Source organism: Malus domestica, chromosome 15 (assembly GCF_042453785.1).
Source record: "Malus domestica chromosome 15, GDT2T_hap1".
NCBI lineage: Eukaryota > Viridiplantae > Streptophyta > Magnoliopsida > Rosales > Rosaceae > Malus > Malus domestica.
In genome coordinates, this window is record NC_091675.1 from 23,947,007 (window position 1) to 23,974,804 (window position 27,798).

At 36.7% G+C, this 27,798-nt stretch overlaps 4 protein-coding genes and 1 long non-coding RNA gene across 18 annotated transcripts; 3 read left to right on the forward strand and 2 right to left on the reverse strand.

The window, feature by feature from the left end:
• Nucleotides 1-990: 990 nt before the first annotated feature.
• Nucleotides 991-6,978, reverse strand: LOC114821806 (uncharacterized). 2 transcript variants are annotated; one of them, XR_011576320.1, is made up of 6 exons: nt 6,836-6,978; nt 6,208-6,231; nt 5,829-6,022; nt 5,351-5,486; nt 2,626-2,686; nt 991-2,547 (listed from the first exon to the last, which is right to left on the reverse strand). It is a non-coding gene; the product is annotated as an uncharacterized lncRNA (long non-coding RNA). The 2 variants fall into 2 exon arrangements; XR_011576321.1 differs by having other exon boundaries at nt 6,208-6,266.
• Nucleotides 6,979-8,487: 1,509 nt separating this feature from the next.
• LOC103401286 (salicylic acid-binding protein 2-like) lies at nt 8,488-12,474 on the forward strand. 5 transcript variants are annotated; one of them, XM_070814124.1, is made up of 4 exons: nt 8,488-8,730; nt 11,039-11,449; nt 11,649-11,786; nt 11,973-12,474. In XM_070814124.1, exons 2-4 carry the CDS (start codon nt 11,072-11,074, stop codon nt 12,252-12,254), a joined length of 798 nt encoding a protein of 265 aa, XP_070670225.1. In that variant the 5' UTR covers nt 8,488-8,730; nt 11,039-11,071; the 3' UTR covers nt 12,255-12,474. The 5 variants fall into 5 exon arrangements, with proteins under 5 accessions (XP_070670225.1, XP_070670224.1, XP_070670226.1 ...); XM_070814123.1 differs by lacking the exon at nt 8,488-8,730 and adding an exon at nt 10,147-10,376; XM_070814125.1 differs by lacking the exon at nt 8,488-8,730 and adding an exon at nt 10,341-10,476.
• Nucleotides 12,475-14,563: 2,089 nt separating this feature from the next.
• Nucleotides 14,564-19,904, forward strand: LOC103401284 (ethylene receptor). 4 transcript variants are annotated; one of them, XM_008339994.4, is made up of 7 exons: nt 14,564-14,856; nt 15,478-16,417; nt 16,946-17,314; nt 17,419-17,685; nt 17,789-17,916; nt 18,448-18,645; nt 19,208-19,904. In XM_008339994.4, the coding sequence occupies exons 1-7, from the start codon at nt 14,579-14,581 to the stop codon at nt 19,563-19,565; spliced, it is 2,538 nt and encodes an 845-aa protein (XP_008338216.3). In that variant the 5' UTR covers nt 14,564-14,578; the 3' UTR covers nt 19,566-19,904.
• Nucleotides 19,905-20,376: 472 nt separating this feature from the next.
• LOC103401282 (pentatricopeptide repeat-containing protein At3g50420) lies at nt 20,377-22,602 on the reverse strand. Its single transcript, XM_008339988.4, has one exon. It carries the CDS (start codon nt 22,552-22,554, stop codon nt 20,437-20,439), a length of 2,118 nt encoding a protein of 705 aa, XP_008338210.3. The 5' UTR covers nt 22,555-22,602; the 3' UTR covers nt 20,377-20,436.
• Nucleotides 22,603-22,646: 44 nt separating this feature from the next.
• Nucleotides 22,647-27,568, forward strand: LOC103401283 (uncharacterized). 6 transcript variants are annotated; one of them, XM_008339990.4, is made up of 11 exons: nt 22,647-22,787; nt 22,867-22,977; nt 23,059-23,124; nt 23,252-23,338; nt 23,433-24,023; nt 24,647-25,126; nt 25,293-25,354; nt 25,440-25,545; nt 25,708-25,787; nt 26,519-26,755; nt 26,893-27,568. In XM_008339990.4, exons 1-11 carry the CDS (start codon nt 22,722-22,724, stop codon nt 26,933-26,935), a joined length of 1,929 nt encoding a protein of 642 aa, XP_008338212.3. In that variant the 5' UTR covers nt 22,647-22,721; the 3' UTR covers nt 26,936-27,568. The 6 variants fall into 6 exon arrangements, with proteins under 6 accessions (XP_008338212.3, XP_017178622.3, XP_017178623.3 ...); XM_017323133.3 differs by having other exon boundaries at nt 23,059-23,092; nt 23,268-23,338; XM_070814126.1 differs by having other exon boundaries at nt 22,757-22,787; nt 23,059-23,138.
• Nucleotides 27,569-27,798: the final 230 nt, after the last annotated feature.

Here is a 27,798-nt window from a genome sequence, read left to right on the forward strand (position 1 = left end):
TGGCCAAGTAAAACACGCCTCTAGCTCATTTGTTTAGTGTCCTTTTGACTAGTAGGATTTTAAAGTAGGAATGAAGACTCGACAAGTTTATTCTACATATGCCAAACTGGCACATACGGTGTGGCCAGAAGGATACTATCAAAGACGAGAGCGCTTTTCTCAGAAGAGCCATCCATGACCCTCAAGGTAATGACAAACCAAACATTAAGGCAGTGTTCGAATTCGAAATTGTTTGCTTTGCGTGATTAGTAATGGAAGTTCAACTTTTGACCCCATTGTCTTAAATTCCTGGCTCCTCCACTGATTGGATTTGTGGGTGCCGCATACAAACTAACAAAATAGTTGGTGGAATCTTAACTGAATGACCAAATTGATGTGAGGTAGTGAATGTCAGGGACGACATTGATTGATTTTGAAAGTGAGGGATTAAAATTATGAGTTTGCTCAATCTGAAGGACTATTTGTGATAAAAATCCTTAAATTTTATATTTTTTTCCACTTACTTGTCAATCTATTAACTATAAAGCCAACTATTGAATAGTTCGGAATATTAAGGACTTACCCTAGTTAGTGGTGGGGTTTCTAAGTTGATAATTATAAAGCAGATTGAAATTAATTTTATTGGAAGAAGATGGAAGCCCTTGAAATCATGCCTCTATTATCTTGGATTGTTTGTGAAGTCTAGCGATCTGTTTGATATCAATTTTGTTTGTTTTTTTTTTTTTTTTTACTTTTTGTGCTAGTAATAGAATTAAAATACATAGGAAAAAGAAGGATGAAGAGTAAATAAAGGATGGTGGGATAAATGTAAGAGAGAGGCACAAGAAAAGACACACAAAAGAAAACTAAAAACTCAAAGTTTCAAACTATAGAGACGTTTGATAATTATTATTGTTTTAGCTTTTAGTATACACTAGCGACGGTGCCTGCGTGAAGCTGCGGGTTTTAAAACTGTATAAAACATGTAAAAAGTTCTAAATACATACGATATGCAATAGTATTTAGATATATGTTGAAATCTATTTACAAGCATATGGATTGGCGGTTCTATTGCCATTGTTCTAATATTCACATCTTTTACAAATTTGAAGTCCTAAGAGTCCTTAACTGAAAGAAAAGATAAAAGTTTCTTTCTCAACGAAATCTATCAATTTGAATCAAATCTACCGAAGAAGTACAGATTGTAGCATACCTTGTAATTTCTGCAAGTTGTCCACCTGCAATATCAATAGTGACATAATTTCTTCCTAAGCCATTGGAAAAACCAAAATTGAACAGAACTTCCTCCCCCCTCCTCTGACCAAATAAAAGAAGTAATGTTTCTCTTTTGGAACCTCTAATCACATCACACTCCAACCACATGACACAGAACCACACATAACAGAAATTAAAAAAGAAAAAGAACTGAACACATTAACTCTTGACAAAAACTTATTACCCACGAATGGAAAGTCACTGAAAACACAAATCACCAATGAAGAAATGAGGAAACAAATCAGCCACCTAACTTATATATCATTAGGATGAACCATGCTAATTTGTTCATAACTGATCTGTCTCCCTACATTTTTCAAATTTGCAACCACATATAGTATTGTAACATAATGATCAAACAAAACAGATTAATTCTTACGCACACAATAACTCTCGAGCATGGAAAGGCTTTGGTTTCTTGCAAAATAATGGAGAATAAAATAAGAAACCCGTTGGAAAAGTTGGCAATAGATTGGTTAAAAAACAATTTAAAATACTTTTTTGTACCACTTGGTGATTCTAAACACTATTTGTTTCCAGATGAAATTAAACATCGTAAAGAAACATGCTCCAAATTAGCTGAAGAACTCATAACAGAATTTCTACCTTGCAGTTTATCATAACCTTTTCCATCACAGAACATTCAAATTTTTCAACAGAAAATGGATTCTATAATGTTGGCTAAAATTATCTACACTACACATTAACACAATAAAATATAATCAATCGCATAATTATTAATCTACAAAACAATAAAAAATTAATATAAATCAAAAGATGACAAACCTATTACTTTGCATTCTCATTATTGCAGATAGCTAAAAATTCCCATCAAACTTGCAAGAAAGTAAAAAGAAATTAACTAAACTATCACTCAAGAAGAAGTTAGACAGAAGTGTGGAGAATAAAAAACAGATATCTACTTCTAGTCTATCAAGATGTTAATTTTAGAGTTGCATCAGCTTCAATGTCTAAATGAACAGTAGAAATAAATTCATCCACGAAATAAGATGTTATTTATAATTATCGTAACATAAATGTAATGTGTGTACAATCATCAACCCACACCCAAGGGTAAACTACCCATCCTGGCATAACTCCAAAATCGCAAGAAGCATGTTAATAAAATATTAAGTCCCTTTACCTCATATTTGCTACTATCATTTTCAGGAGTCATGTGGATTTCCACGAATTGTAAAGCATGTATATTCAAAGTGAGGTTTACCAATACCTCTAGCTATTTCCGAGTGTGCGTTGGTGTGGTTTTTCCTTTGCAACATGCAATTTTTTTACCTGTATTATTCCCACCATCAACCAAAAAGGAAGGAAAATTTGACAAAAGAAGTTTCTTAATACATTCCTGATTTTTACCTGAAGCTTTCTAGCTTTCTCTAAAGCTTTCTACTTTGTCAATTCCTTTTCTCTTGCCCGCCTAAATATGAAAACAAAATTTAAATCAATTTCTTTCAAAAATTCAATCATTCACATAATCATGTAAAAGAAAATCTGATTATTTCGAAAGCAGTTGAGGCAGGTTCTATACCAAGGAATAACTTGAAGCATATCAAAGTTAATAAGTTTAAGAGGGGTGAAAAAAACTTAGCAAAGAAAGAAGGTATTGAATGATCAATAATAAGAATTTGGTCACCTTATTTGATCAATGCCAAAGATCCTGAAGTAAGTGTTAAGTGCATTAAAATTTGTATAGAACAAAGCTTGAGAAGCACACATCTGCGAATGATAAGAATAATGCTGGCATGTTTTTTTTTTCTACTAAATGGAGTAGCGAGAATTTGATTTAGTAATTAAAAATATTTAGGGGTTTTTGAACTTTAATCCTTCAAGAAGATTAAAATTTAAAAAAAACCTAGTGTTAGATTGAATATTGATTTCAGTCCCTAATGTGTCCTTAATTCAAAATAATTAATGTGCATTTTATTTAATGTCTCCCATTAAATATTTAAATTTATTAATACACAAATTTTAATTTATTTTTTGACAAAAAAATAGTTTTTTAATTTATTAATTTTATTTAACATTCTTCAAACTTGAAAGACTCAATTAATGTACCTAAATGTTAGTACCGAAATGTGTGTACCGAAATATATTATATTAAACTAATATATTTAAATGTTAGTACCGAAATGTATGTACCTAAATATATGCACCAAAATGTATTAATATTAAATTAATGTACCTAAATGTGTGTACCGAAATGTATGCACCGAAATTAATGTACCTAAATGTTTGTATCGAAATGTATGTACCGAAATGTGTGTACCTAAATGTATGCACCGAAATGTATTATAATGAATTTAATATACCTAAATGAAGAAGATAAAGTATATCGAAATATATTGTATAACAAAAATTAGTTTATCTAAATTTTCACAACAAAATATATTATGATGAATGAAATGAAAATAAAAATTATAATGAAATAAAATTAATACATTAAAAATTAGAAAGAAAAAAAAAATAAAAAAATCAAAATATAATTAATAAATGATGTTATTAATGTATCAAGGGACTAAAATTAGATTTTGATCTTACTCATGGTTTTTATCTAAAAGTCATATTTGCCAAGGATTAAAATGAAGTTTTCTAAAATATTTAACACATTGTAGTAAAAAAATTTAAGAGCGTAGACAAAGCGTTTAAAATTTATTGAAATACAATGTGAATTTAGAGTTCTTGCAAAAAATGTAATGACTGACAAAAGTTTAAACATAATTAGAATTTCGGAAAGGAAATTATCAAACAGTAAGTTTTTTTAAAGCTTTTGGATTAGTTTTTGAGTCACATTTGACAATTGATAAAAGTAGCCTACAAAACTCAAAAATAACTATTTTTTAAGATACAGGGTTAATAAAAACTAAAAAATAAAAAACAGAGAATGTTAAGTCATCCAATATTAAGATAGCTTCTTTCTGTATTGTATGTACATTGTAGTATTAGATGACTTAACTTTTGCTATGTGACGTCCTTGAACGACCAAGAAATAAAACTAATACACATGCAAGTACAATTACATGCTTTAAATAAATTACTTGTCTAGTCAATCTAAACCGTTCACATTTTCATTAAATAACCCGGAGTTGGTACTTCAAAAATATTAATTTAGCTACAAAGAAAACTACTGGAAGATTCCTGATGTGAAAAGGGCATCCAGCAGGGATAAAAACAGCTTGCCCCAAATGTTGTTTAAAGGACCATGGCTCAATTCTTGATCAAACAGGAAGAAAAACAAAAGAATAAAGTTCAGAATTTTCGAAACCTGGATGCTGAAAATCTCAAAGAATATCAAATATTCAAGATCACAGTCACATGCACAACAAAAAGTAAAATGATGTACACTATCTCTAAAGTATAGACCAGTAAACAGTTAGAAATGCAGGTCATGGTGTGTAAAGTAATTTTCAGAACACCGGATTTACAAATGTCGCTCAAGCCAGAGTCAATTTGACTTCAATTGTAAAAGCCAAATTCAAAGAACACAGGTTTCCATTTAAGAAACATGCGACTTCATCAATTTGAACAGAATTCAAGATAAGTGGCCAAAGCATTGTGATTATTCAGCCAGTATTGAATAATGGATTCACCATATTTATAACTGACGAAATGCAATCAACCATCAAAATTGTATTCATTAAATAGTTAACCCTATATCATTTGCTAATGAATATTCAAAGTATTTGGCGGTAAAATAATAATAATGGAATAGATTAATCATCAATTAATTATCAATAAAAAATAATATTCATTAAGAATAGGGTTTCTTCAACTCTAGATTTTGCAAATAGTGATAAGTGTCGAAAAATGAGTGGCTGGGATATAAACAGAGGTTAATGGTCCAGCTCAATAGATCAGTTTAGAGATTGTTAGTGTTTGTTAGTCTGTTAAGTATGTGCCATGAGAGCTAAGCAAGGTGATTAGTTGTTGTATAAATTCTTAACTCTCTCTCCCTGTTGAATAGTTAATTCATTCATACAATTACATAACAACTATTATATCACTCTCTCTAAAATTCCTTTTCTCTTTTGTTTACTTAGCATTTCTCAAATATTTCAACATAGTTTGGGAAGCTCAAGTGTACCGGTTGATACTCCACAGTCGAGAAGGGAGGCCAAGTTTGGGAAGTCTAGATTTTCACCTTCTCTGGGTCTGGAACTCCGCATCAATTATCATGAGAGAGAGGGAGAAAAAGGGTATTCGTTGAGAGCGTTTGAGTACTGTATATTGGTACAAAACCAATTAGATACTTGAAATTAGATATACATCTTACAATCGTGCAAACTGGAACTTGAACAAATCCAAAATAAAATGAAAATAATTACAGAACATATGAATACCATAGTTTCTCAAATGGCATAGTCCACATGCATATAAACATTTCCATGTAAATTCATACCTCAATAAAAAGAGAATAGAATAAGCCATACTTCATACAATATCATGAATTAACTCAGAAAAATTTCTTTAACCCAGATTTTTAAAATTAAAATCACAAAAATTTGAACAACGAAAAGAGAACCCAAGAACTAAACCCTAACAAAAAATGTCAGAGAACGCACCAGGAAACCCAAGCTTTCTGGGTTTAAAATTTCTTCAATAAAACCCAAAATTTCCCTTAATGAAATTCCAAAAAGCATTCTCCATTGGCATCAGGCATAACCCCACTTACATGCGTCCCTTGTGAAAACTTCCCATTTGAAGCTGTTTCCAATTGATTGTCCATCGTAAAATGTTTTAAATCATCACTGGCATGCTGCAAACAGAACGGGATTGAACTTGGATTTTCCCAAAAATTCACCAAATCAAACCACAAAAAATTAATCGAAGTAAACAAAGTGCACAATTTGTCGAAAGCAATAGATTATAGATCCAACATTCATACAAATGAAATTCGATCATGATTTGAATAAAAAAAGTGAGAGAGAGAGAGAGAGGAACCTCAAGCACCTGGAAGCTGGAACCCTACACATAAAAGCGGCAAAAAACGATGACCATTGCTTCCTCAAAATAAAATAAAAAACCAAATCATATACCCACACTAAAAATCCAAACACAGAAACAAAACCCCAAAAATTAATTAATATTATTATTATAAAATAGATCTGCAAACGAAATAAAAAAGGGCTTGCAAGCTTCTATACAAAACCTTAAAATTCGATTAGCAACATTTCCTGAAATAAAAAACAAACAACCACAGCACCAAAAAAAAGAAGAAGCAAAATACTCAATGCAAAAGGCCAAGGCCTGTGTGGTTGTTTTTCTGTGTTCAAACCTTCATCAGAACACATAACACAGGCCAATAAAATATTTCGCCAAATCTGAAACCCAGAACACAAACTAATTTAAAATTTCTGCAACTAAACATTTGAATAAAAAAAAATCATCAAATTAAAACTCCAAAACCCAATTCAATCCTTGATCAGAACACATAACAAAGGTTAATAAAATATCTAACCAAAATAAACAATCAATTCTTAACATCTAAAATTGAAGATAATAAAACCCATCGATTTGGAAAGAAAAAAAAAAAAAACACCCTCCCACATGCAAGTTTTGAATAACTCACCGGAAAGCTTTAAGGTGATAGAAGAGCAAGATAAAACATGAGAGAACAAAGAACACCAGCGACATAACCCAACAGAGGTAACATGGAGAGAGAGCAAAGGAAACGAAAACCACAAAAACCCAAACAATCGAACAAAAATTGGAGGAGAAAGAATGAAAAGCAATAGAAGCAAAAAGAGTGAAAAGCAAGGGAAGATGCCAGAAGACGCATCAATGGTCGACAGGTGGAATGGAAGGGCATAACCGTCCTTTCATTGTAGATAAGTTGAAACAAAGTGCTGCCAGCCAAAAAATATGAGGGCATTTCCGCTATTTTATTGTTCACGAATAGTGAAAAACAGTGCCACCCGAGTTTGGGTTTTAGTATATGTATAATTTTTTGAAAGGGTAGTGATTTCATCTCACCTTTTATTACTCTGTGCATACTTTCTAATAATGTTGACCGTTGATTTTACTTTAATTGTTCAATCTGACAGCTACGAAGCTAGATGAGTGTGTATAAGGTGGGAAATGGTATGTTAAAATCATTTCTCTTTTTGAAAACTTCAAACTGAAAACATAGGTGTATTCGATTGAGATTTTGAGGGATTTTAATTTTTTTTAATAAATTTGCTACTTAGTACTACAGTTTAGTGGTGTTTCCCTTCACTTGTAAGTGAGATGTCTTAGATTCGATTCTTACCAAAGACGAATTTGAACCACATTATTTCTATCCATTGTGAGGCTAGGCCAACCCCTTCCCTCTTACTATGATAATATCGTTTGTAAATGAAGATCATATATATATTTTTGTCTCTTTACACACACACACACACACACGTCATTGTCATCGTCTCTGCCATCACATCCATCTTCTTCCTGATAGGAGCATATTTATGCGACTTAGTTAACATGTTTTCTTGCATTTACTTAGTTAGTTATTGCTTATAAGAGTGTTTTAAGCTATTTTCATGTGTTTGTAGGTCCTAATAACAAAGTTGGAAAGAAAGTGCATTTTGGTGCAATTTGGAGCAATTTTGGGCCAAAATGGATTGCATGCATATGGAGCATGTGGGATGGACGTTTTTGGTGTTTTAAAAAGGGTTTCAACACATGCAAAAATCTGAATAATGAAGTTGAAGTGTGGAAGTGTGCATATACATACATTTAAGGAACAATTTGAAAGGAAAAGAAGTGAAAGATGTCATTTGTTGGATTGCTTTACAGGATGTACTCACATTTTCAGCAACTACAAACATAATTTCAGGCTGAAATGATGCATAGCATGTGTGTAGAGGTGTAAAGTGGCCGAAAGTTGATGTTTGCAAGATGAAATGATGCAAAACATGTGTGTGAAAGTTGTCTAACAGCTAGTACATGTGGAAAAGGGATGGAATACAAGGCAAATGCATCAGAAATTGAAGAATGAAGGCACATGGACAGCTACAAAGGAGTTGAATTAGCAAAAGAGGAATGATTGCCTTTTGTTAAAGGCAAGACACAATGATAAAAGAGCATGTAAACTAGCTGTTTTTGCATCATTTTGGTCTTTGTTTGTATTGTTTATTGAAGCCACTTGAGTGATTCTTTGCTTTGGAGCTTCTATAAATAGGGAGTGAAGGGAAGAACACTAGAAAACACACTACATCAAAAACACATCAACCACCCCTCCATATTCAGAATTTTCGCCAGAAATCATTCCCTCTCATTGCCGCAGCCTTCCTTCACCATTCTTCCATATTTTTCTGATTCTTTTTACCCTAGCCATACCCCCCATCAATCCTAAACCCTTCCATACCATTCCCTACCCATTCTCCCATACAAATACCACCCTAGAACCTGACTTTAGACCAAGTGCTGCAACAAGGAGGAAATAAGACTTGTGGATGCACCTGCTGTCCAAGCTGGATCATCTAGGTGTTTTCTTTCTTTGGATTTTAATGTCTAAATTTATGTATCTTTGCTTTGTGAGTATGAGGAACTAAACCCCCCTTGGCTAGGGGGAATTCGAAAACATGTTTATGCTTGCTATATGATTTGATTACTTCTAATTGCGTTTCATAAGTTGTGAATTCAATTTACTTATCTACATGAATTAAAACTGATTTGTGTATGTTGGTTGAGAGTGCACGCTTAATTTTCATGCATAAGTTTGATACTAGGATATAAGGGAGTTTCACCTAATCGTTATGAATTTATATTCACAAGTAGTAAAGGTTGTTGATCACAATCGTGTTAAGTAAATTCTTGGCATAAGTTTCATGCAATTCATAGTAACGAGTGCTTCGCCAATGCTTATGATTTTCATAGAACTTAATGATTCTTGCTTGTATCTCTATTATGCAATTCATGTAGGGAACTTGTGGGGAATGCTTTGGGTTGTCGTATGCAATTCATCCAATTCAATAACTTAAGGAAAATCTGAGGGTTAATTAGTGCAATTCACGGTTAATCTGGGGTGTTGGGAATTCATGGTTTATCGAAAAGCAATTGGAAATCGTTTTGTATGCAAGTGTGACATGTGTGGAGAAGAACCCCTTAGCTAGCCTTCCATCCATTCACTTTTATCAAATTCGTTTTAGAATCTGTTCAATTTACAAAGTTTGTTCTTGTTTTCAATTTTCGTCAAAACTCAATCCCCATTTATTTTGAAGTGTTAGATTAGTTAGAAATCAATTTAGTTTGTGTTTTTAAGTGTCTTGAGTCAAGTCATAACCCAATTTCGTCCAATTTAGTGTTAGGTGTTCAAAACTGCCCAGAAAGTGTTTTTAAAGCAGTTTTGAGTGTTTATTTGCTGTTTTGAGTCTTTTGGTTTGTTTTGGTGTTTTATAGTTTGGTTTTGCATTCTTTGAGTCTAGTTTAGTGTTTTAAACTTTGTTTTTACGTTTTGAGTCAGTTTCAAGTGATTTGGCAATCCCTCCTAATCTCCGGCCTAGAACGATCCCTACTTACATACTTTGCTACAATTGATAAAAATAGGGTTTAATTTGTATGCTTATATATTTTGCATCACTTCCTCACATCAAGAAAGTACAGGAGCGGTTAGAGGTGGATCCACAAAGGGACCTGGGAGGTCCCATGATCCCTTGACGATCCTAAAATACTGCTAAATTTTTTCCAAAAGATCAATTGATCCCCTTACGGCTAAATCGGTTCGCCCTTGATGACACGGTTTTATCATCATGGTAGCGTTCTGCCAATAAAATTAAAATAATAGAAACTTTTGTCTATATATATTTATTTTCATTGCACGGATCGTTATCGAGACGATAAATTTGTACCATATAAATTGTTCTTCCATTAGAGAAGATGATTTTGCTGACCACGTGCAAACACATTTGCCTAGTCACAAGACTAGTAGTCCCTCCAAGTCGGCTAGTGGGAGAGCCACTTGAAGATCAAAAAGCACAAATGATGTGATATATACGAGTCATGAAATGCCAAATGTGATGTCATACACATGGAAATTCCTCCGACATCTGCGGCCATGAGAGATTCTCGGGTAGAGAAACCGGACTGGACCTTGTGAGAGAGATTCTCGGGTAGCATCACAAATTTTGAAGGTGGGATATAAGATATTCTTGAATAGGTCCTTAAGGAAACGTCGCCCGATTGCTGTATTCCAAAATTTCTGCCGACACATATTTTGTCACTATTCTTGGAGTAATGTGATTGATCCGTCTGTTTGCTTTTGAATTTTCCTCTTTTTCTCTTCACATTCGATATTTTTCAACCCTGCACAAATTGTTGAATTTTCTTTGATTTGCCATTTTTTATTACCAGATTTCTAATTACATTCTTACGCAGAAAATTTCACTATTGTAATTTATTTTACTACCGCATATAGACTCACCCTCTTTACTCTTTAACAAAGACGATTATTTGGGTCCGGACATCTGGGCATGGTTCTTGGTCTGATCGGATCGGATACACAATTTCAATTTCAGAATTGACTATTCTATACTTCTTGTCATCAAATTAATTTCTGAATTATGAAAGCTGTATGGCTCCATCTATACCAAGATAATGCATTGGACATATTCTCTTAATTATCTGCACATCGAGCTAGTATTTTAGGAGATTAGGTTAATAGTTTATCTTATATTCTTTTGATTACTCTAATTTCTCTCTTATCTATTGCTATACACTTATCAGATGAAAATGTCCTGTAATGTTACCGCGGCGTTGAAAAGTTAGTACATGTTTTAACCATCTTTATATGCAGTTGTAGAGTGGTAGTTCATACCCAACAGAGGAAATGGCAGGATCCAACGGAGAACGGAAGGCGCATTTTGTTCTAGTACACGGCGCGGGTCATGGGGCTTGGTGCTGGTACAAGATCAAACCCAAGCTCGAGTCCGGTGGTCACAGGGTCACGGTGCTTAACCTCGCAGCATCGGGCATCAACATGAAGGCCATACAAGATGTTCACTCACTTACTGAGTACTCTGAGCCCTTGTTAGAGTTGATAGAATCGCTCGCTCCAAACGAAAAGGTGATACTCGTAGGACATAGTCTTGGAGGCATGAACTTGTCCCTTGCCATGGAAAAGTTCCCACAGAAAATCTCTGCTGCTGTTTTCTTGACTGCGTTTCTGCCCGACACAACTCACCAGCCGTCTTATATTATGGATCAGGTATCTGCATCTTCTTTTTTCGACGCATCGATATATTTACACTACGAGTGGCAGAATAAATGAGTATCCAACTCGTTATTCACGAGATTCAAATCTAAGACCTTTCACTTACAATTTGTATTTTAATGTTCTTTGCTTTATTAGAAATTTATAAAAGCAAGCAAAGTTTACTCGAAAATCATTTTTTCTGTGTGAAAAGTTCATGGAAAAGAAACCGGCAGACTCATGGTTGGATACTCGGTTTGAGAAATTTGGAAGCCCCGAACAACCCTTGACATCGATTTTCTTTGGTCCCAAGTACCTACAAGAGGTTCTCTACCAACTTAGCCCGATCGAGGTATCGTTCTCACAAGCACTCAAAGAGAATTACTGCAATTATATCTTGGAAAATGCTTTAGCGTGATTCCATTCCCCCCCCCCCCCCCAGTATTTGTCTATGGCATAATATTTATCTTAAACTTGTAGTGTATACATGTATTTATAATTTCCTGAACTGATGTAATTAAATTTTACGTGTTTGAAGGATTTGGAACTTGCCAAGAGCTTAGTAAGGAAGAGTTCGTTCTTTCGTGAAGAAGTGGCTAAGATGAAGAAATTCTCGAATGAGGGATACGGTTCGGTTACACGAGTTTATGTGGTTTGTGACAAAGATTTGATAATAACCGAGGAATTTCAACGATGGATGATTGCAAACAGCGGGGTTAAAAATGTGGTCGAGATTAAGGGTGCTGATCATATGCCGATGTTTTCAAAGCCACAAGAACTATCCAATTCTCTTATGGAGATTGCCCAGAAGTATGCTTGAAATGTCAGTGAGCAACATTTTAGGCCAGTTGTAAGGAGAATAGTTTTGGTCACCATGAGTGTAATGTTACCACTCCACTTCAACGTGCGTACTGCGTGTTACTCTGAATTTGCTCAGAGTTTTTACTTGGCCTTTGTATTTGGAATTTGCATCAGTTCTAAAACCTTTAAAACGAAAAAGTTGTGTTGTTGCTATGAAATGATGCTTCATGATTCTGAAACTTATGGCATAGTATAAATCGGTTCTTAAAATTCATCGGTTTGTGATCTTAGCATGCTTCCTTGTAGCCAATGCAGCGCAGCTTGGGGTTCACCTACCTACCTCTTGCTCTGATTCAGTCCCGTTTAGTCCAGGATCCTTTTTCGAGTTCAGTACTCTATTCTTTCTCTTCATGTCGACAGCACTATCCCATTTTCCTGCAGCAGCATAGAGGTTCGACAAGATGTCTGTTGCACTATCTTGTGAGTCTAAACTTAAAACCTGCTCTGCTGCACAAGCTTCGTAACGCTCTCCACAATTCAAGATTATTTCCACAAAACGGTTAACTAATAACAAGTTCATCTGCCTCATCCAACAATCGAGCTCGACTTAACAAACTAACCATGCAAGGGTAGTGCTAAGGGCCAGGTGTGATACCGTTATCCTCCATACATTTCCACAAAAAATTCCATACTCTAACCAAACCACTGTTGTTGCAAGCTGAGACTGGACAGTAATGTTACTTGGTCTGGTCTTAAACCATGTTTTTCTATCTCGAAATAGCTTCAAGCACTCCAAACTCCTGGAACATTAATTTCATAAAAGAACGTAAATTCACTCTCGCCAATCTCCAAAAACTCATGATCATCTCAGTCGATAGAACATCTTTCCTTCTCTAAGATGGACTGAAACACTTTCCGATCTTCATCAGTTTCACCATTTTTGAAGTACATAGACACTAGTCCTCAACATGCTGCCAAAGAGATGAACCACCTTCCATGGTCTCATCATTCTTCACATGGCCCAAAGCTCGTAGACTTACAGGGCACAACATCTTCATCAACCATCCCGCTCGCTAAAAACTTTTTCATTGATTCCACCTCCCGACGGCTGAAGTACATGAAAAGTAGAGCAGCTTGAACAAAAATCACTCAAGAATCCAAATTTAATTGAACAAGTTGGGCATGAATCAAAGAGCCAAGTCCTCAAGTGTATAATATGCCTGCATTACGCTCGTGAAAGCGGAACCATTTGGACTACGGAATTGAATTCCCATTTTTGTTAAGTAGCTACCTGGCCAAAACTGCACTGTTTGAATCACGCTAACACGCCACAGAGAGCGCATTGAATGGAACCAGATATCATTGAGGCATTTTGTCGGACACCGTCCGGATATCGCCAAGTGAATGAGATTGTGTATGTTATTTCCAATCAGTATAAGGAATCAAGCAATATATATATATATATTTACAACTATAATAACCAACTAAAATTACAAATATCAAATTGAAATTGAACCTAATAACAACAATTGAAATTGAAATGTACTAACTTATCAGATAGAGGCCTGCGATGCAGTGACCTAAGACAGAAATTCGTCCCCACTTGTGCTGTAGTTTTGGACGTCTATCTAGAGGATACAACTATCTAGAACAAGTTCTTGCACACGAACTTGTTCCCTAACGAATTTACTTTATGTTTTTCCAAGAACAACAGAAGAAGAAGAGGGAAGATCAAGTTTTTTTTTCTTCTGTGTTTCAAGGATGAATGGTTTCGTCCTTATATAAGGACGAAATGAGTGGTTACGTGGTCAGTTGCAACTGTTCGATTTTATTCGAGATTATTGAAAATAATAAAATTACATTAAAAGCTAAATTGGATTTAATCAACAGAGCCCCAAGGCCCAAAGGTCATTTTTGACTCTTTCATATATATGTAGCCCACTAGTAAGCCCACTTCTCACTTGTCATCCATTTAACTCTTACATGGGTAAAACCCATATAAAGGGTATAAATCCTCAACCTTCCTTCGATGTGGGACTAAAGTCCCACAAGTTCCTACAGCGTATACATGGAAATGCCAGTGAGCGCGAGCCGACAGCGGTGGTGGTAAGGAGGAGAGCACGGAGTTGCCGCGCTTGTTTCTGTGAGGTTATGGAGGTGCATTTTTTGTATCAGAGCGCTGCGAAGAAAGAGGTCTCATACAGAGGTGCATTTTTTACGCAAACTAGTTCAAGGCTTCAAGCCTCTTACCCGCCAAAACATGAGCGGTTCAGATTTCAAGTTGACCAAATTTAATATATCAAAACCGTCCATCCTCTCCTTTTGGAAATACAATAAATTGCAATGATATCAAAACGCAGCGTTTTGAATCTGCGTGACGGTGACTTATATCAATGCAATGGATTATGGGTATCTCCATCCCCAATTTTCAAAACCCTAGTCAGCCCGTCGTCTCCTCTCCCACCCTCTCTTCTCCTCGGCTGGATCGTCGCACTGTGTTCGCTAGCGATATCAGTTCGCAGGCGCCGACTTGACCTGCCGCCGCGGACGGCCGGGGCTTTCTGCGACAGTCAATCGTCAGTCCACCCCCTCGCTTTCTGTGCTCATTTCTCACTTGTCAGGTGGGTTTTCACTTTCATTGAGCTGAAATCTTAGAACTTCAGTGCATGTGGGCAGATTAGAAGCTTGGGTTTGCAGATTATGGCTTAAATTTTTTTGGAGATTGAGAAGTGGGATTCATTTGAAACTTTTAGAATCAGAGTTGAGACTTAGGGATTTATGGATTGGTAGTGAATTGCTGGATGGCAGGATCCTTGCTCTTTCTTTTGGTCAATGGATCCCAAGGGATAAATAATAAATGTGGTTTTTCAATTGTGTTTATGTATTCATTCCTGATGATCACGGTTTATGGTTGTATTTTCTTCTTCGTTTTTTATACTATCGGTTGGATTTTGAAAGGGTTGAGTTGTTGGGTACAGGTTCTAGACAGAAATTTCGATGTTGTTTAATTGAAATTTTATATTTAAATTGCGTTGCTCTAAATGATCAAATGTTGAAAGATCAATGGAGCCTAGTTTGCACTTGCGTAATCCTAAATTGTTATATCATAATTTTCTTTTGTAACTACTAATTAGTACTATTGCGTGATTAGATTAATGCTGTTTTTTCCCTTTCATTTTTCTGTTTTTTTTTTTTTATTTGCTTCAGTTTTGACGGTATAATATGTTGTAGGCATGTAACAGACCAAGTAATATCCGTTTAAGTGGCTCAATCATCATGTTGGCATGCAACTGTATTGAGCCACAATGGCCGGCTGATGAATTGCTGATGAAATATCAGTACATTTCAGATTTCTTTATTGCGCTTGCTTATTTCTCCATCCCGCTAGAGTTGATCTACTTTGTCAAGAAGTCTGCAGTGTTTCCATACAGATGGGTCCTCGTACAGTTTGGTGCTTTCATTGTACTGTGTGGGGCGACTCATCTTATCAACTTATGGACGTTCAGCATACATTCAAGAACTGTGGCCATGGTAATGACCACGGCAAAGGTTTTAACTGCGGTGGTGTCATGCGCAACTGCCCTTATGCTTGTACATATTATACCTGATTTATTGAGTGTTAAAACTAGAGAACTATTCTTGAAGAACAAGGCGGCAGAGCTCGATAGAGAAATGGGCCTTATCCGTACACAGGAGGAAACAGGTCGACATGTCAGGATGTTGACCCATGAAATCAGAAGCACTCTTGATAGACATACTATACTTAAAACTACACTTGTCGAGTTAGGTAGAACTTTGGCATTGGAAGAGTGTGCCTTGTGGATGCCAACGCGTACTGGATTAGAGCTTCAACTATCCTATACACTTCGTCAGCAGAATCCAGTAGGATATACTGTACCCATTCATCTTCCTGTCATCAATCAAGTATTTAGTAGCAACCGTGCTGTAAAAATATCACCAAATTCTCCAGTGGCAAAACTGAGGCAACTTGCAGGAAGGCACATTCCTGGGGAAGTTGTTGCAGTTCGTGTGCCCCTTTTACATCTCTCTAACTTCCAAATTAATGACTGGCCTGAGCTCTCAACAAAACGCTATGCTTTGATGGTCTTGATGCTTCCCTCAGATAGTGCAAGGCAATGGCACGTTCACGAGTTAGAATTGGTAGAAGTGGTTGCTGATCAGGTAAAAAACCACAATCTGTATCTTTTTAAGTACAATCTTTATGACAATGGTAATAAATCTCTCCACATCCAAATCCCAAAAGGAAATTTAAAATACAGTTTCTTTTGGTTGCTCAGATCCACATTTGAAGAGGTTAAGTAGTACCTATGATGTCCTATGAAAAAAATGTTTGTTTATGGAAAGGTTCATTCTTTTGTCGATGTTTTACGGTCCATCTAATCCTTTTACTATAACCCTTTGTGTAACGTGAAATTACATCAAATCTCAGGAACCTATTATATAAGTTGTAGTTGATTGATTCTCAGAAATGAAATGCATTTTTTGAAATGCTGTATTACTTGGCATATAGAAAGGTTTATTAAACAGAAAAACATCTTATAAAAGAGAGAATAAATAAAAAGAGCAGATTGCCTATCTAAAGATGTTCTTTCCCTGTTTCTTGCTTTCATAAAAATATACCGCTGCTCATAAATTATTATATAACGAAGCATTCATTTATTAGTTCTTATTGTTGAGTCGTTGACACAGGTTGCGGTTGCTCTGTCACATGCTGCAATATTAGAAGAGTCAATGAGGGCAAGGGATCTCCTTATGGAGCAGAATATTGCGCTTGATTTAGCCAGGAGAGAAGCGGAGACTGCAATTCGTGCTCGCAATGATTTCTTAGCTGTTATGAACCATGAGATGAGAACCCCCGTGCATGCAATTATTGCTCTTTCTTCTTTGCTGCAGGAAACTGAGCTCACAGCTGAGCAGCGTCTCATGGTTGAAACGATATTAAGGAGCAGCAACCTATTGGCTACCCTCATAAATGATGTTTTGGATCTTTCAAGGCTTGAAGATGGCAGCCTTCAACTTGAAATAGCAACTTTTAACCTCCATTCCGTATTTAGAGAGGTACGGTTATGTGTTCCTGCCACTTATGAGTTATTTTGGATTACATGATTTCCATTGATTCTGTAGCAGTTTGCATCAGTAAAATGGTTATTTTTTCGTTGCAGGTTCATAATATGATTAAGCCTGTTGCATCTATCAAAAGGTTGTCAGTTACATTGAATATAGCTGCAGATTTGCCAATGTATGCCATAGGTGATGAAAAGCGTCTTATGCAAACTATTCTAAATGTTGTTGGGAATGCTGTGAAGTTCTCAAAAGAAGGGAGCATCTCAATCACAGCTTTTGTTGCAAAATCAGAATCTTTACGAGATTTCCGGGCTCCTGATTTCTTTCCAGTGCAAAGTGATAATCACTTTTATCTGCGCGTACAGGTTTGTTTCTTCAAATATTTGTTTGAATCTGTTCATCTTTTGGAAGACCATTCTGTTCATTTGAAGTTATTATAGTATATTACATTCTCTTTTTCTGGCGTAGGTCAAAGATTCAGGATCTGGAATCAATCCTCAGGATATCCCAAAACTATTTACCAAATTTGCACAAACTCAGGCTTTAGCTACTCGAAATTCTGGTGGTAGTGGACTTGGCCTGGCAATTTGTAAGAGGTATTTATTTTTTTGTTTTGCCATATTGTGCTTGATTTAGTTCCGAAAGTCCACCTCAACCACAATAGATAAAGGGTGAATTATAATTATGTTCTACATAGTTTATAATCTTTTGTTTTGGTCCTCAATTCACTACATCCAAATCTCTATATCTCTAGTGTAGTTATATGTAATAGCATGGTGGACTATAACTAAGCTCTAAAATTTTTAACACACATACACGTGTGTCATGTGCAGATTCCGTCCTCGTAATCGTTATAAATCTGAAATGTATTTAATTGCTAGCATTCACAAAACCGTAAGGATGCTAAAATAAAACTAGAGGGGCCATAGCGGAAAGTGGCATAAAGTATTGGACTGAAATTATCGTTTTCCCAAAATGAGAGAAAAAGAAAACTATGCATTGAGCTTGTATAACCATCCACCTGTTTTTTTTAGCATTTCAAGTTTTGTGAAGGTTTGAATCAATATTACTAGGAGATATATTTATATGCAGTTGTAATGCAATCTTGGTTTGTATGATGTGATCAGATTTGTAAATCTTATGGAAGGGCATATTTGGATTGAAAGTGAAGGTCTTGGCAAGGGATGCACGGCCACTTTCATTGTGAAACTCGAATTTCCAGAGCGTTCGAATGAGTCTAAGCTGCCTTTTGCACCCAAGCTGCAAGCAAATCATGTTCAAACTAACTTTCCAGGGTTGAAAGTCCTTGTCATGGATGATAATGGGTCAGTAACTAGCCACCTTTCCTACCCTGTTAATTTTTTGATGCGTTGTTTCCTCCAGCAGTATTTATTTTATAAAATAGGGAATGAGTATATACATTATACACAAGCTAAATTTGTTATGAAATACTGTACCATTATCAATTTGAGCGGTGATAATAGATTTGGCTTGGGAGTGAGAAGTCTGGAATTAGTGAGCGCATTCATTAGTTATTTAGTGGTTTTTGATCTGATGTGTTTTAATTGCCGAGTCAGTATTTGGATAAAAGGAATAGCAGTTCTAGGGTATTGTACAATTATTTCATCCATTCGGAAACATCATGTTATAAACTGCCAAATAACTCTGTCAAGGTGTGGAAACAATTTTTAACTTGTGATCTTAGTGGGTGCATATTGGCGTAACACTTTTAAACGAGCAGCAGATGCAAGTATAGTTATATGTATGAATTTTATGAGATTCATCAAGGTGTAATGGCTGGTTGTTCTTTTATTTTAATGGCTTGTGAACAATATTCTACTTGTTTTCACCGAGCTCCGTTTTCTTCCCATTCTTTTAATCGTTCAGGGTCAGCAGGTCAGTGACAAAGGGACTCCTTGCGCACCTAGGATGTGATGTAACAGCTGTAAGCTTAATCGATGAATTATTGCATGTTATTTCACAAGAGCACAAGGTGGTGTTCATGGATGTGAGCATGCCAGGAATCGATGGTTATGAACTTGCTGTCCGTATACATGAAAAGTTCACAAAACGTCATGAGCGGCCGGTATTAGTGGCACTTACCGGAAGCATAGACAAGACTACAAAGGAGAACTGCATGAGGGTTGGTGTGGATGGTGTTATACTAAAACCGGTTTCAGTTGATAAAATGAGGAGTGTTTTATCAGAATTATTAGAGCATCGAGTCCTATTCGAGGCCATGTAAAAGACACAGGAGCATTACTCCAACAGAGGAAAGATTTCAAGGGAAAAGGATATTGAAAGCTTCCTCTAGCGATTGTGGTATCGCATACACAGAATGAGACGTTGCATAAAATAAAGCCAGAGCAATTTGGGATGATGGCACTTGGCCTGTGAAGAGCAGTCTCGGTGTACCCTCGCTGTGCAATCGTCACACGAGAAGCAAAGTTAACAATAACTGATTTGTGTAAACTGGCAACTCTAACTTTTCTCTATCTATGGCTCTACATGGTTTGCAAGCTTTGTGTAGTTTCTCTGTTGCTAAATTTGGATCGTATTATATTCGACCTCTGGCATTACCCCATTTCTTGCCGGCTTTTTCTACCCGATTTCTAGTTACCTTCTCACCTAGAAAAAGGGGCCAAATCTGCTTTCCGTTAAAAACTCCTTTTGAGAATTTCAAACTTATTTGCCAATGCTTTCTGCAGAAATTCTAGGGTGTTCCCGGGTATTTTAACCGTTAGATCTTGGTTTTTGTATGTTTAATCAAACACCTCTCAACATCTTTCCAGTTCTCTACGTGTCTGCTGTGTTGCACCGTGAATTTGCTGAAGATTTTAGTTTGGCCTTTCGATTTCAAGTCTGAACAGAGTTAATCCTTGGAATTTCTAAATTAACATCGGTCGATTTATTCGTCGGTTTCGAGTTTTAATTTTTCAGCTCATGTCAAACTTATTTTTCCCTCGAATTCTGCTGAACACCACTTCGGCTCAAGCAAACTGTAAGTGTTAGGATGAAGGCCCTGTCGGTTGGTTACTCAGTAGTGCTAGAGGTACTTAAAGCTCGAAACAGTTGTATTGTTTCGATAAACTTCCAAGTAATGATGTTTCAAAGTTCTACATTTCATGTAAATTATAAATCGGTTCATCAAATTCATCTGTTTGTAATCTTACCATGCTCCCTTGTAACGAATGTAATGCAGCTTCGGCTTCACCTGCCTCCTGTTCTGATCCAACGCCGGAACAGAATACCTGAATATTACTCTTATCTTCAATCCAGCTTAGTCCAGGATCCTTTTCCGACGTCAGTACTCTAATCTTTCTCCTTGTTTCTACAACACTATCCCATTTTCCTGCAGCAGCATAGAGATTTGACAGCAAAATATGCGTTGCACTGTCTTCTGAGTCCAAACTTAAAACCTGCTCTGCTGCATGAACTCCTATTTTCAAATTTTTATTGACGACGCACGAGCTCAGCAAAGTTCTCCACAGTTCAAGATTTTCATTAAACGGTGAACTGATGATAAGCTCCTCTGCCTCATCCAACAACCGAGCTCGACTTAACAAACTCACCATGCAAGAGTAGTGCTTAGGCCCAGGTGTGATACCGTTTTCCTTCATACATCTCCACAAAAACTTTCCTACTTCAGTCAAACCACTGTGGTTGCAAGCTGAGAGTAGAGACAGAAATGTTACTTGGTCTGGTCTCAGACCATGTTTTTCTATCTCGAAAAACAGCTTCAATGCTTCCTCTGCCATGCCGTGATGACTATATCCTCCGAGCATTGAGTTCCAGCATTTCAAATCGGGGTCCGAAACTTGGGAAAATATAGAATAAGCAGCTTCAAGGCTACCATTTTTTGAATACATATCTACAAGACTCCCGCAAACTGACATTTCAACATCGTGCCCAGTTTTTATGGCCCCTGAGTGAATCATCTCACCTTGTTTTAGCATGGCAAGGTCGCAACAAGCACTCAACACTCCACTGAGAGCAAAGCTGTCAATCTTATGGCCTTCCTGGCACATTTCATAAAAGAACTTAATTGCACTCTCCCCATCAGCCAATCTCGAAAAACCCATGATCATCTCAGTCCATAGAACAACATCCTTCTTTATGATGGAATAAAACACCTTCTGAGCATCATCTGATTCAGCATTTCGAAAATACATAGACACTAGTGTAGTTCCTACAAAAATGCTCTTCTCAAATCCTGCTTTTGTGACCTGTCCGTGAAGTGACTTGCCATAGTTGGAAACTAGATCTGTGCCTGTTGCGGATATGATGGCTGCAAAAGTATACTCATCTGGTTTAAGAAACGGCGTTTTATTTAACTGGACAAATAAATTCATGGCCTTCTCACCATCACCACGTTCCGAACACCCAGAAATCATTGTGTTCCAAGAGACCAAATCCGGGTTACACATTCCCTTAAACACGCCAAATGCTACTCGGGTGTCACCAGAATTGCAATACATGTCAAGCAAGGAATTCTGCAAAGCTAAGTCAGCTAGCGTTTTTGAAACTATGACTCGGGCATGGATGAGTTTCCCCAGATAAAAATATCTTAATCTGCTGCAAGCAGTCAAGACCATTGAATATGTGAATTGAGTAGGAACAATTCCAGTCCTCAACATGCCATCAAAGAGAGAAAGCCCTTCCGCTGTCTCATCATTCTTCAAATTCCCAAAAATCATTGAATTCCAAGCAACAACATCTTTATCAACCATCCCGCCAAAAACTTTCCTCGCGGATTCCAAATCCCTACAGTTGGAGTACATCCCAAGTAAAGCAGTTTGAAGACAAACATCACTCAAGAACCCAAACTTCAGAATTTGGGCATGAATCAAGGAGCCAATCAACCAATCCTCAAGAGTATATGACGCCTGCAGTAAGCTCGTGAAAGTCGAACCATTTGGCCTAAGACATTCAACTCCCATTTCGTTAAATAGCTCACAAGACAAAATCGCACTGTTTGAGTCCCGGGAATAGGCCGCAATGAGCGCATTGAATGAAACCAGATTTCGTTGAGGCATTTTGTCAAACACCTTCCGCGAGTCCCCAAGCGACCCACATCGCCAGTACATGGATATGACATTGTTGTACAGGTACGGAAAGCGCGAGCCGACGGTGGTGGTGGTAAGGAGGAGAGCGTGGAGCTGCCGCGCTTGTTTCGGCGAGGTTACGGAGGTGCATTTTTGTATCAGAGCTGCTATCTCATACGACGGTGGCATATAAATTAATTCAACACTTTTACCCGCCAAAAAATGAGCGGCTTGGATCCGAAGCAGAACAAATTGCAATATATCACAACTGTCCCTGATGTTTCCCAATATATCACCGAACACCCCAACCAGCCTTCTAAACGCTGCGTTTCGCGTCCTCCAGACTCTCAGATGCGATGTGCAGTGATTCGAAGCTCTCGCGGCTGTGCCGTTTGGACGACGATTTTCTCCGTCCGTACACCGTCAGTTCCGTCCACACTGCCGTATTAGGGTTTCGTTTCATTGGTGTTTCAGAAGCTCATTTCTCTGTTCCTTTTGCAGGAATCCGGCGTCGTTTTGGTAGCCCAAGAGAGGGAAGTTCTGGTCACTCTCTCTCAGGTTCTTCGACAAGTCAAGCTCTGGACCCAAGCACTTAATTCCGACTCTGGAAATGTCAGTTTCTCTATCTCTCTCTTTCTAGAGACTGCAAATTTGACTTCCTCTGATAAAAAGGCTCAAACTTTCCTTGATCAGGGAGTGGCGATAGGATTGGATTGTGAGAGTGATTGTATGTGTCTGACTAAAATCGTAACACACTTGGTAATTTCCTATATGTATGTATATGTGCGTGTATATATATTTCATATGAATGAATCATATGTGCTCATTTTTCTGTTTGTAAACTTTGTATTCGTTGGAGCTTCCAATTGTGCTGTTTTTCAAACAGATGGTTTTGCTGACAGTGGAGAGTCAATATGTCAAGCATCTGGCGTGCAGTGTTCTTGTTGCTGTGTCGGAATTCCTTGTTGATTCGGTATTTTACAACTTCCCTGACTCGGACAAATGTAATTATAGATGGGATTTTACTGGGTTTTGTGTTTCATTTGTTAGTTCTATGTGTTTTTTAGGGGAGCAACTGGGAGGGTTTTATCCGTTTGTTGTGTGTTTGTATGAATTTGGCGATCACTGTGGCGGTGTCTTGTTCTTCATCATGTTCGGTGGATGGAGCTGATGATCTTCATTCTGGTTCGTCGAGGTTGATTCTTGCGTTAAAGCCTAAGCTGGAAAATGCTGACTGGTCTATCGCGGCTGCTGTCGTTCGGGTTTTACGTGATATAAGGAAATATTTGAAGTCAGAAGACGATCATGAACTTGTTGAAGCGTTCTTTGATTCTATCAATTCCGTTTTTTCAACTGTGCCTTGGAATTTACTAGATGAGATTCATGTTGGTGCAAAGCCTGATGCTCAGAAAGGGTCCAGGGCAGATGCTATGTTTCAAAGATCCTTGTTTCTAGGAAATTTGATTCAGTTTCTCTGTTCCATGGTTGAGCAAAGTGGTTCTGAGGAAGCTGCAGGTGGATCTATAGACAAACATCACCCAGTTTTTTCTACATTCATCACCCTTGTTCCACAGCTTTTTTGTTGGTGCCTTGGTGAGCAAGCACATTGCATTAATTTCAACAAGTGCATCTCTCAATACTTTAGACACAAGTTATTGGTATGTGTTTGCCTGAGTCCTTTCTTGAAGATAACTATTGATGTTTAGAAGATTTTAGGGATGTTGGTTGTGTATCTATGCAGAAAACCTAAGCATGACACAAAAGTTTGATGTCACAAAGCATGGATAACTGTCTTACATCTGCAGTTTGAAAATAGCTTAAGCGGCAGGCTTAGGTTTTTCTGTTTCTAATGTTAAGTTCCTGAAAAATAAAAAAGCTTAGTTGAGTTGGATTGAGTAGTACCTAGACTTCTATATCCTTCAATCTTCCCGCCAGTACCATCTGTATAAGTCTCAAGTTGTTGTGTACGTATGATGCTGGTGTGGTATAGGCCTTTACTAAAGAGATGCTAGTCAATATCTGCTTCTTCTTTTGGAAAAAATAATATCTCCTGTAACATTTTTCTTTGTATTTATATGAGAATTAACATGTTCTTTTGGTGCGTTACTGTTGTAGTTTTATAATGACGTTTATGTAAATCTACACAACATAATATGTTATATGCATATTTTCCTGGAAACACGCTTCTTGACTTAGTTTATTAGATTATTGCTTATGCTTGTGTTAAAACTTAAATCCCTACAGTATAATTTGATTGCAAGTACATGGTGCAAACCTACAGGTGCTTATGATTAGGCTCATTTTCCGAACCTACCCTCAGCAGTCAGTTCTTGTTTCATGGTTGCAACTTGTCCATGATTACTTTGGAGAGCTTCTGCGGCAACCCATTACTCCTCTTGAATATCAGGATGATTGCCTGGAAGGGTCTCCATTTCTATCCAGTGTTTCTGATGCAGAAGTCAACAGTCTGTCTTCCCGCCATCTGCAAAGACAGGCTATTTTCCTCTTTCTGAGGTGTTCTTTTGGTTTGATTAGCTCGAAAGAAGAAACTAACAACAAATGTGCTTGTGCGATTTGGAACTTATGCTTGACGTGTGACTCAAAAACAGAGCTGGAATGTTGTGGAAGAAAGAAAGGTCTATTGGAGCTTTATAGCTGGCTTCAAGGGCATCTTCCAACTGATATATCAGTGGACCATGAAATGTATTTTGAAAAATGTGTTGACTTTGCTAAATCATTCCTCCAACTATACATTAAAGAGGTGTGACTTTTTATTTCTTCAGAAGTTGTTGCATAGTTAATTCAATTGTACTATATGTGCATCGAAGTTCTTAATGTGTTTGGCTTGTGTCTATTGCTCCGAAGGATTGCTTTATTTGTTGATTTGTACTCAAAGTTTTCATTCTTGGCCCTGTCTTGAACTGTAGGATGATGTATTATTCAAAGTTCTCCTTCAATTGCTCTCTGTACCTTTTTGTGCCGAAGAACAGTAAGGAATAAATATCCTACTTTTTTCATTCTTCTGAAAAGTATTTTCACGGATTCTTTTTTAACAATTTTTGTGTTTAATATAGGTTGGAAAAGGAAAAGGGAGCATTTCAGGATTCAGAGGGCAATACGTTTTTTCGTGTCTTGGATATTTTCGATCCTGTGCTCTTATTCCATCTATTTCTGTTAGAGGCAAGATGCTCATTATTTGATATTTATATAGCTACCCATTTCTACCTTGACATGTTTCTATTTTTTAATTTGAGGTCGGTGGTCTTTGGGGGGGGGGGGGGGGGAGGGGGGGGGAAAGGAATCCTTGACGATATGACAGTTTACATCTTTTCAATTTTGCAGTTGAGCTATGACCATCAGGTGCTCCTTGATTACCTTATTTCGAAAGATACCGGAATCAGCTGTGCAGAATATCTTTTAAGGTCTTTTTATTCTACTTCTCTAAACTTGAGAAAGCTAGGGGCCCATTTGAATCAAACAGTTTGATAACCATTTCATTTTTTGGTTTTAGTTTTCACGTTTTGGTTAGAAATAAAGAGGAAATAAGGAAGAAAGGAGAGATGGATAAGGATAGAGGAAGGGTGGTGGGAAGAATGTGGAATAAATGAATATAGAATGATACACAACATGAAAACCAAACCAAAAACTGAGAAGAAATTTAAGTAGGTTTTCTCTTTCTTGTTTTTGGTTTTTATTTTGTTGTTCCATACGCATTTCTCCGTTCTCCCTTCTACCACACTTTCTCCACATTTTTGATTCATTCATCATTCCATCTACTTTGCCTCTATGTTTAGTATGAAGAAATGAAAACTACAAACGAAATGGTTATCAAATGGACCTTGAATTGCACTTTGCTACTTTTGCTTGTTTCAAATTCAACCCTTAAGCTTGTTTGCTGTTCTGGTGATTATTACCTACTTTAAGCCTTATTATGGTTTTATTCTTTGATTTTTTGAATTATTGGTTAATCATGAATAGAAATGGTGAACTACGATATGAGCCATGAACCCTCTACTCCTGAATGACCTCTCTTAACTGATTACCAACAAAGGAGAAAGAAAACGAATGTAGTTGACCCTAGAGATTCGCATTTGATTCCAATAATTGTATTTTTTTAGTTTCTTCTTACTGTGCTTAATGCATTCTTTCATAGGTGCTTGCGTAAAGTGTTCGATTCATGGAGCTTATTTGTGGAGTTTTCAATGTGTCGACAAGCTACAAATCGATCATCTAAGAGAAGAAAAGTTCTAGTGTGGAGTTGCAAGGGCACTCAAAATGGAGGAAAGTATTTTAAAGAAGCCAAAGGGTGCTTACTTTCGTTGAAAAATTCAATTGAAAGTCTACACCGAAAGAATCTGTTTCCTTACAATCCTAATGTTCTTCTGAACCGGTATGTCTTTGAACTGAGTTCCATTATGCTTCCCAGTAAATTATTTACTTTTACGATACAGGGTTTAATCTTACTTTCTAAACTTAGTACATGTATTTTGGCCGTTTGTGCACTGAACTCTGGCTCTTCGACTGCAGCTTAACCCGATTTCAGGAACTCTGTTTGGAGGAAAAGAAGTAAACTTCTAAAGGACTGAGTGGTTCGAGCTCTTCAAGATTCTTTCCAGCATATATGAAGATGCTTTTTCGAAGAAGTGAATGAGTAGAAGAAAAAACCTTGTACTTGAGGTAATTTGGATTTGTTGTACATAAATACTCATTTCTCAAATTTTCCCCCGACAAGGAGAGAAGCAAGGAAGTTTAATTTGTAGAAACAATTATACACGAAATCTGAGTGATTTGTGCGCACCTAGGGGTGGGTTCAAAAAACTGAAAATAAAGAAAAAGGGGACTGAACACTGAATCAAAACCGAAAAACTGAAAAGAGAAAAAAAGAACCGAAATAGGAAAAACCGAACCGAACCTTATTGGTTAGGTTTCGGTTTTGAAGTTTTGAAAACCGAATCCCTTTACACTTTATGATTGTATGCTCATTTTTGTGAAACTTTGTTGCCAAGTTTGAAACTAAGCCTAGTGCTTTTTCAAGGAGTATACTTGGTTCAATTAGGAGGAATATTTCATTGGTTATAGAGGAAAGTTTTGGAAGGCTTTGGAACTTGGAAGAGCATCTCTATTTGTTTACTTTTTGATTGGATACGATGATAATTTTTCTTTGCAATTGAGGTTGTTGATAATATATGATTGGTTTATATGATCTTGTATATGTACAACTACCTTTCCACTTTTCCACTTTCCCTATTTGCTTATTATTAGTTTAACAATGCAAGCCTCTTTTCTAAATTCCATATAAAAAATGATCTAGTTTTATAAAAGGGAAATTTTATTTAGACCCAGTTATCCTCTTTCTACACTTAATTTATTATTTTTTATCTTGAAATTTCAAATGTGTGCAACAATTCTCTTTCTACACCCAAAAATAAAAAA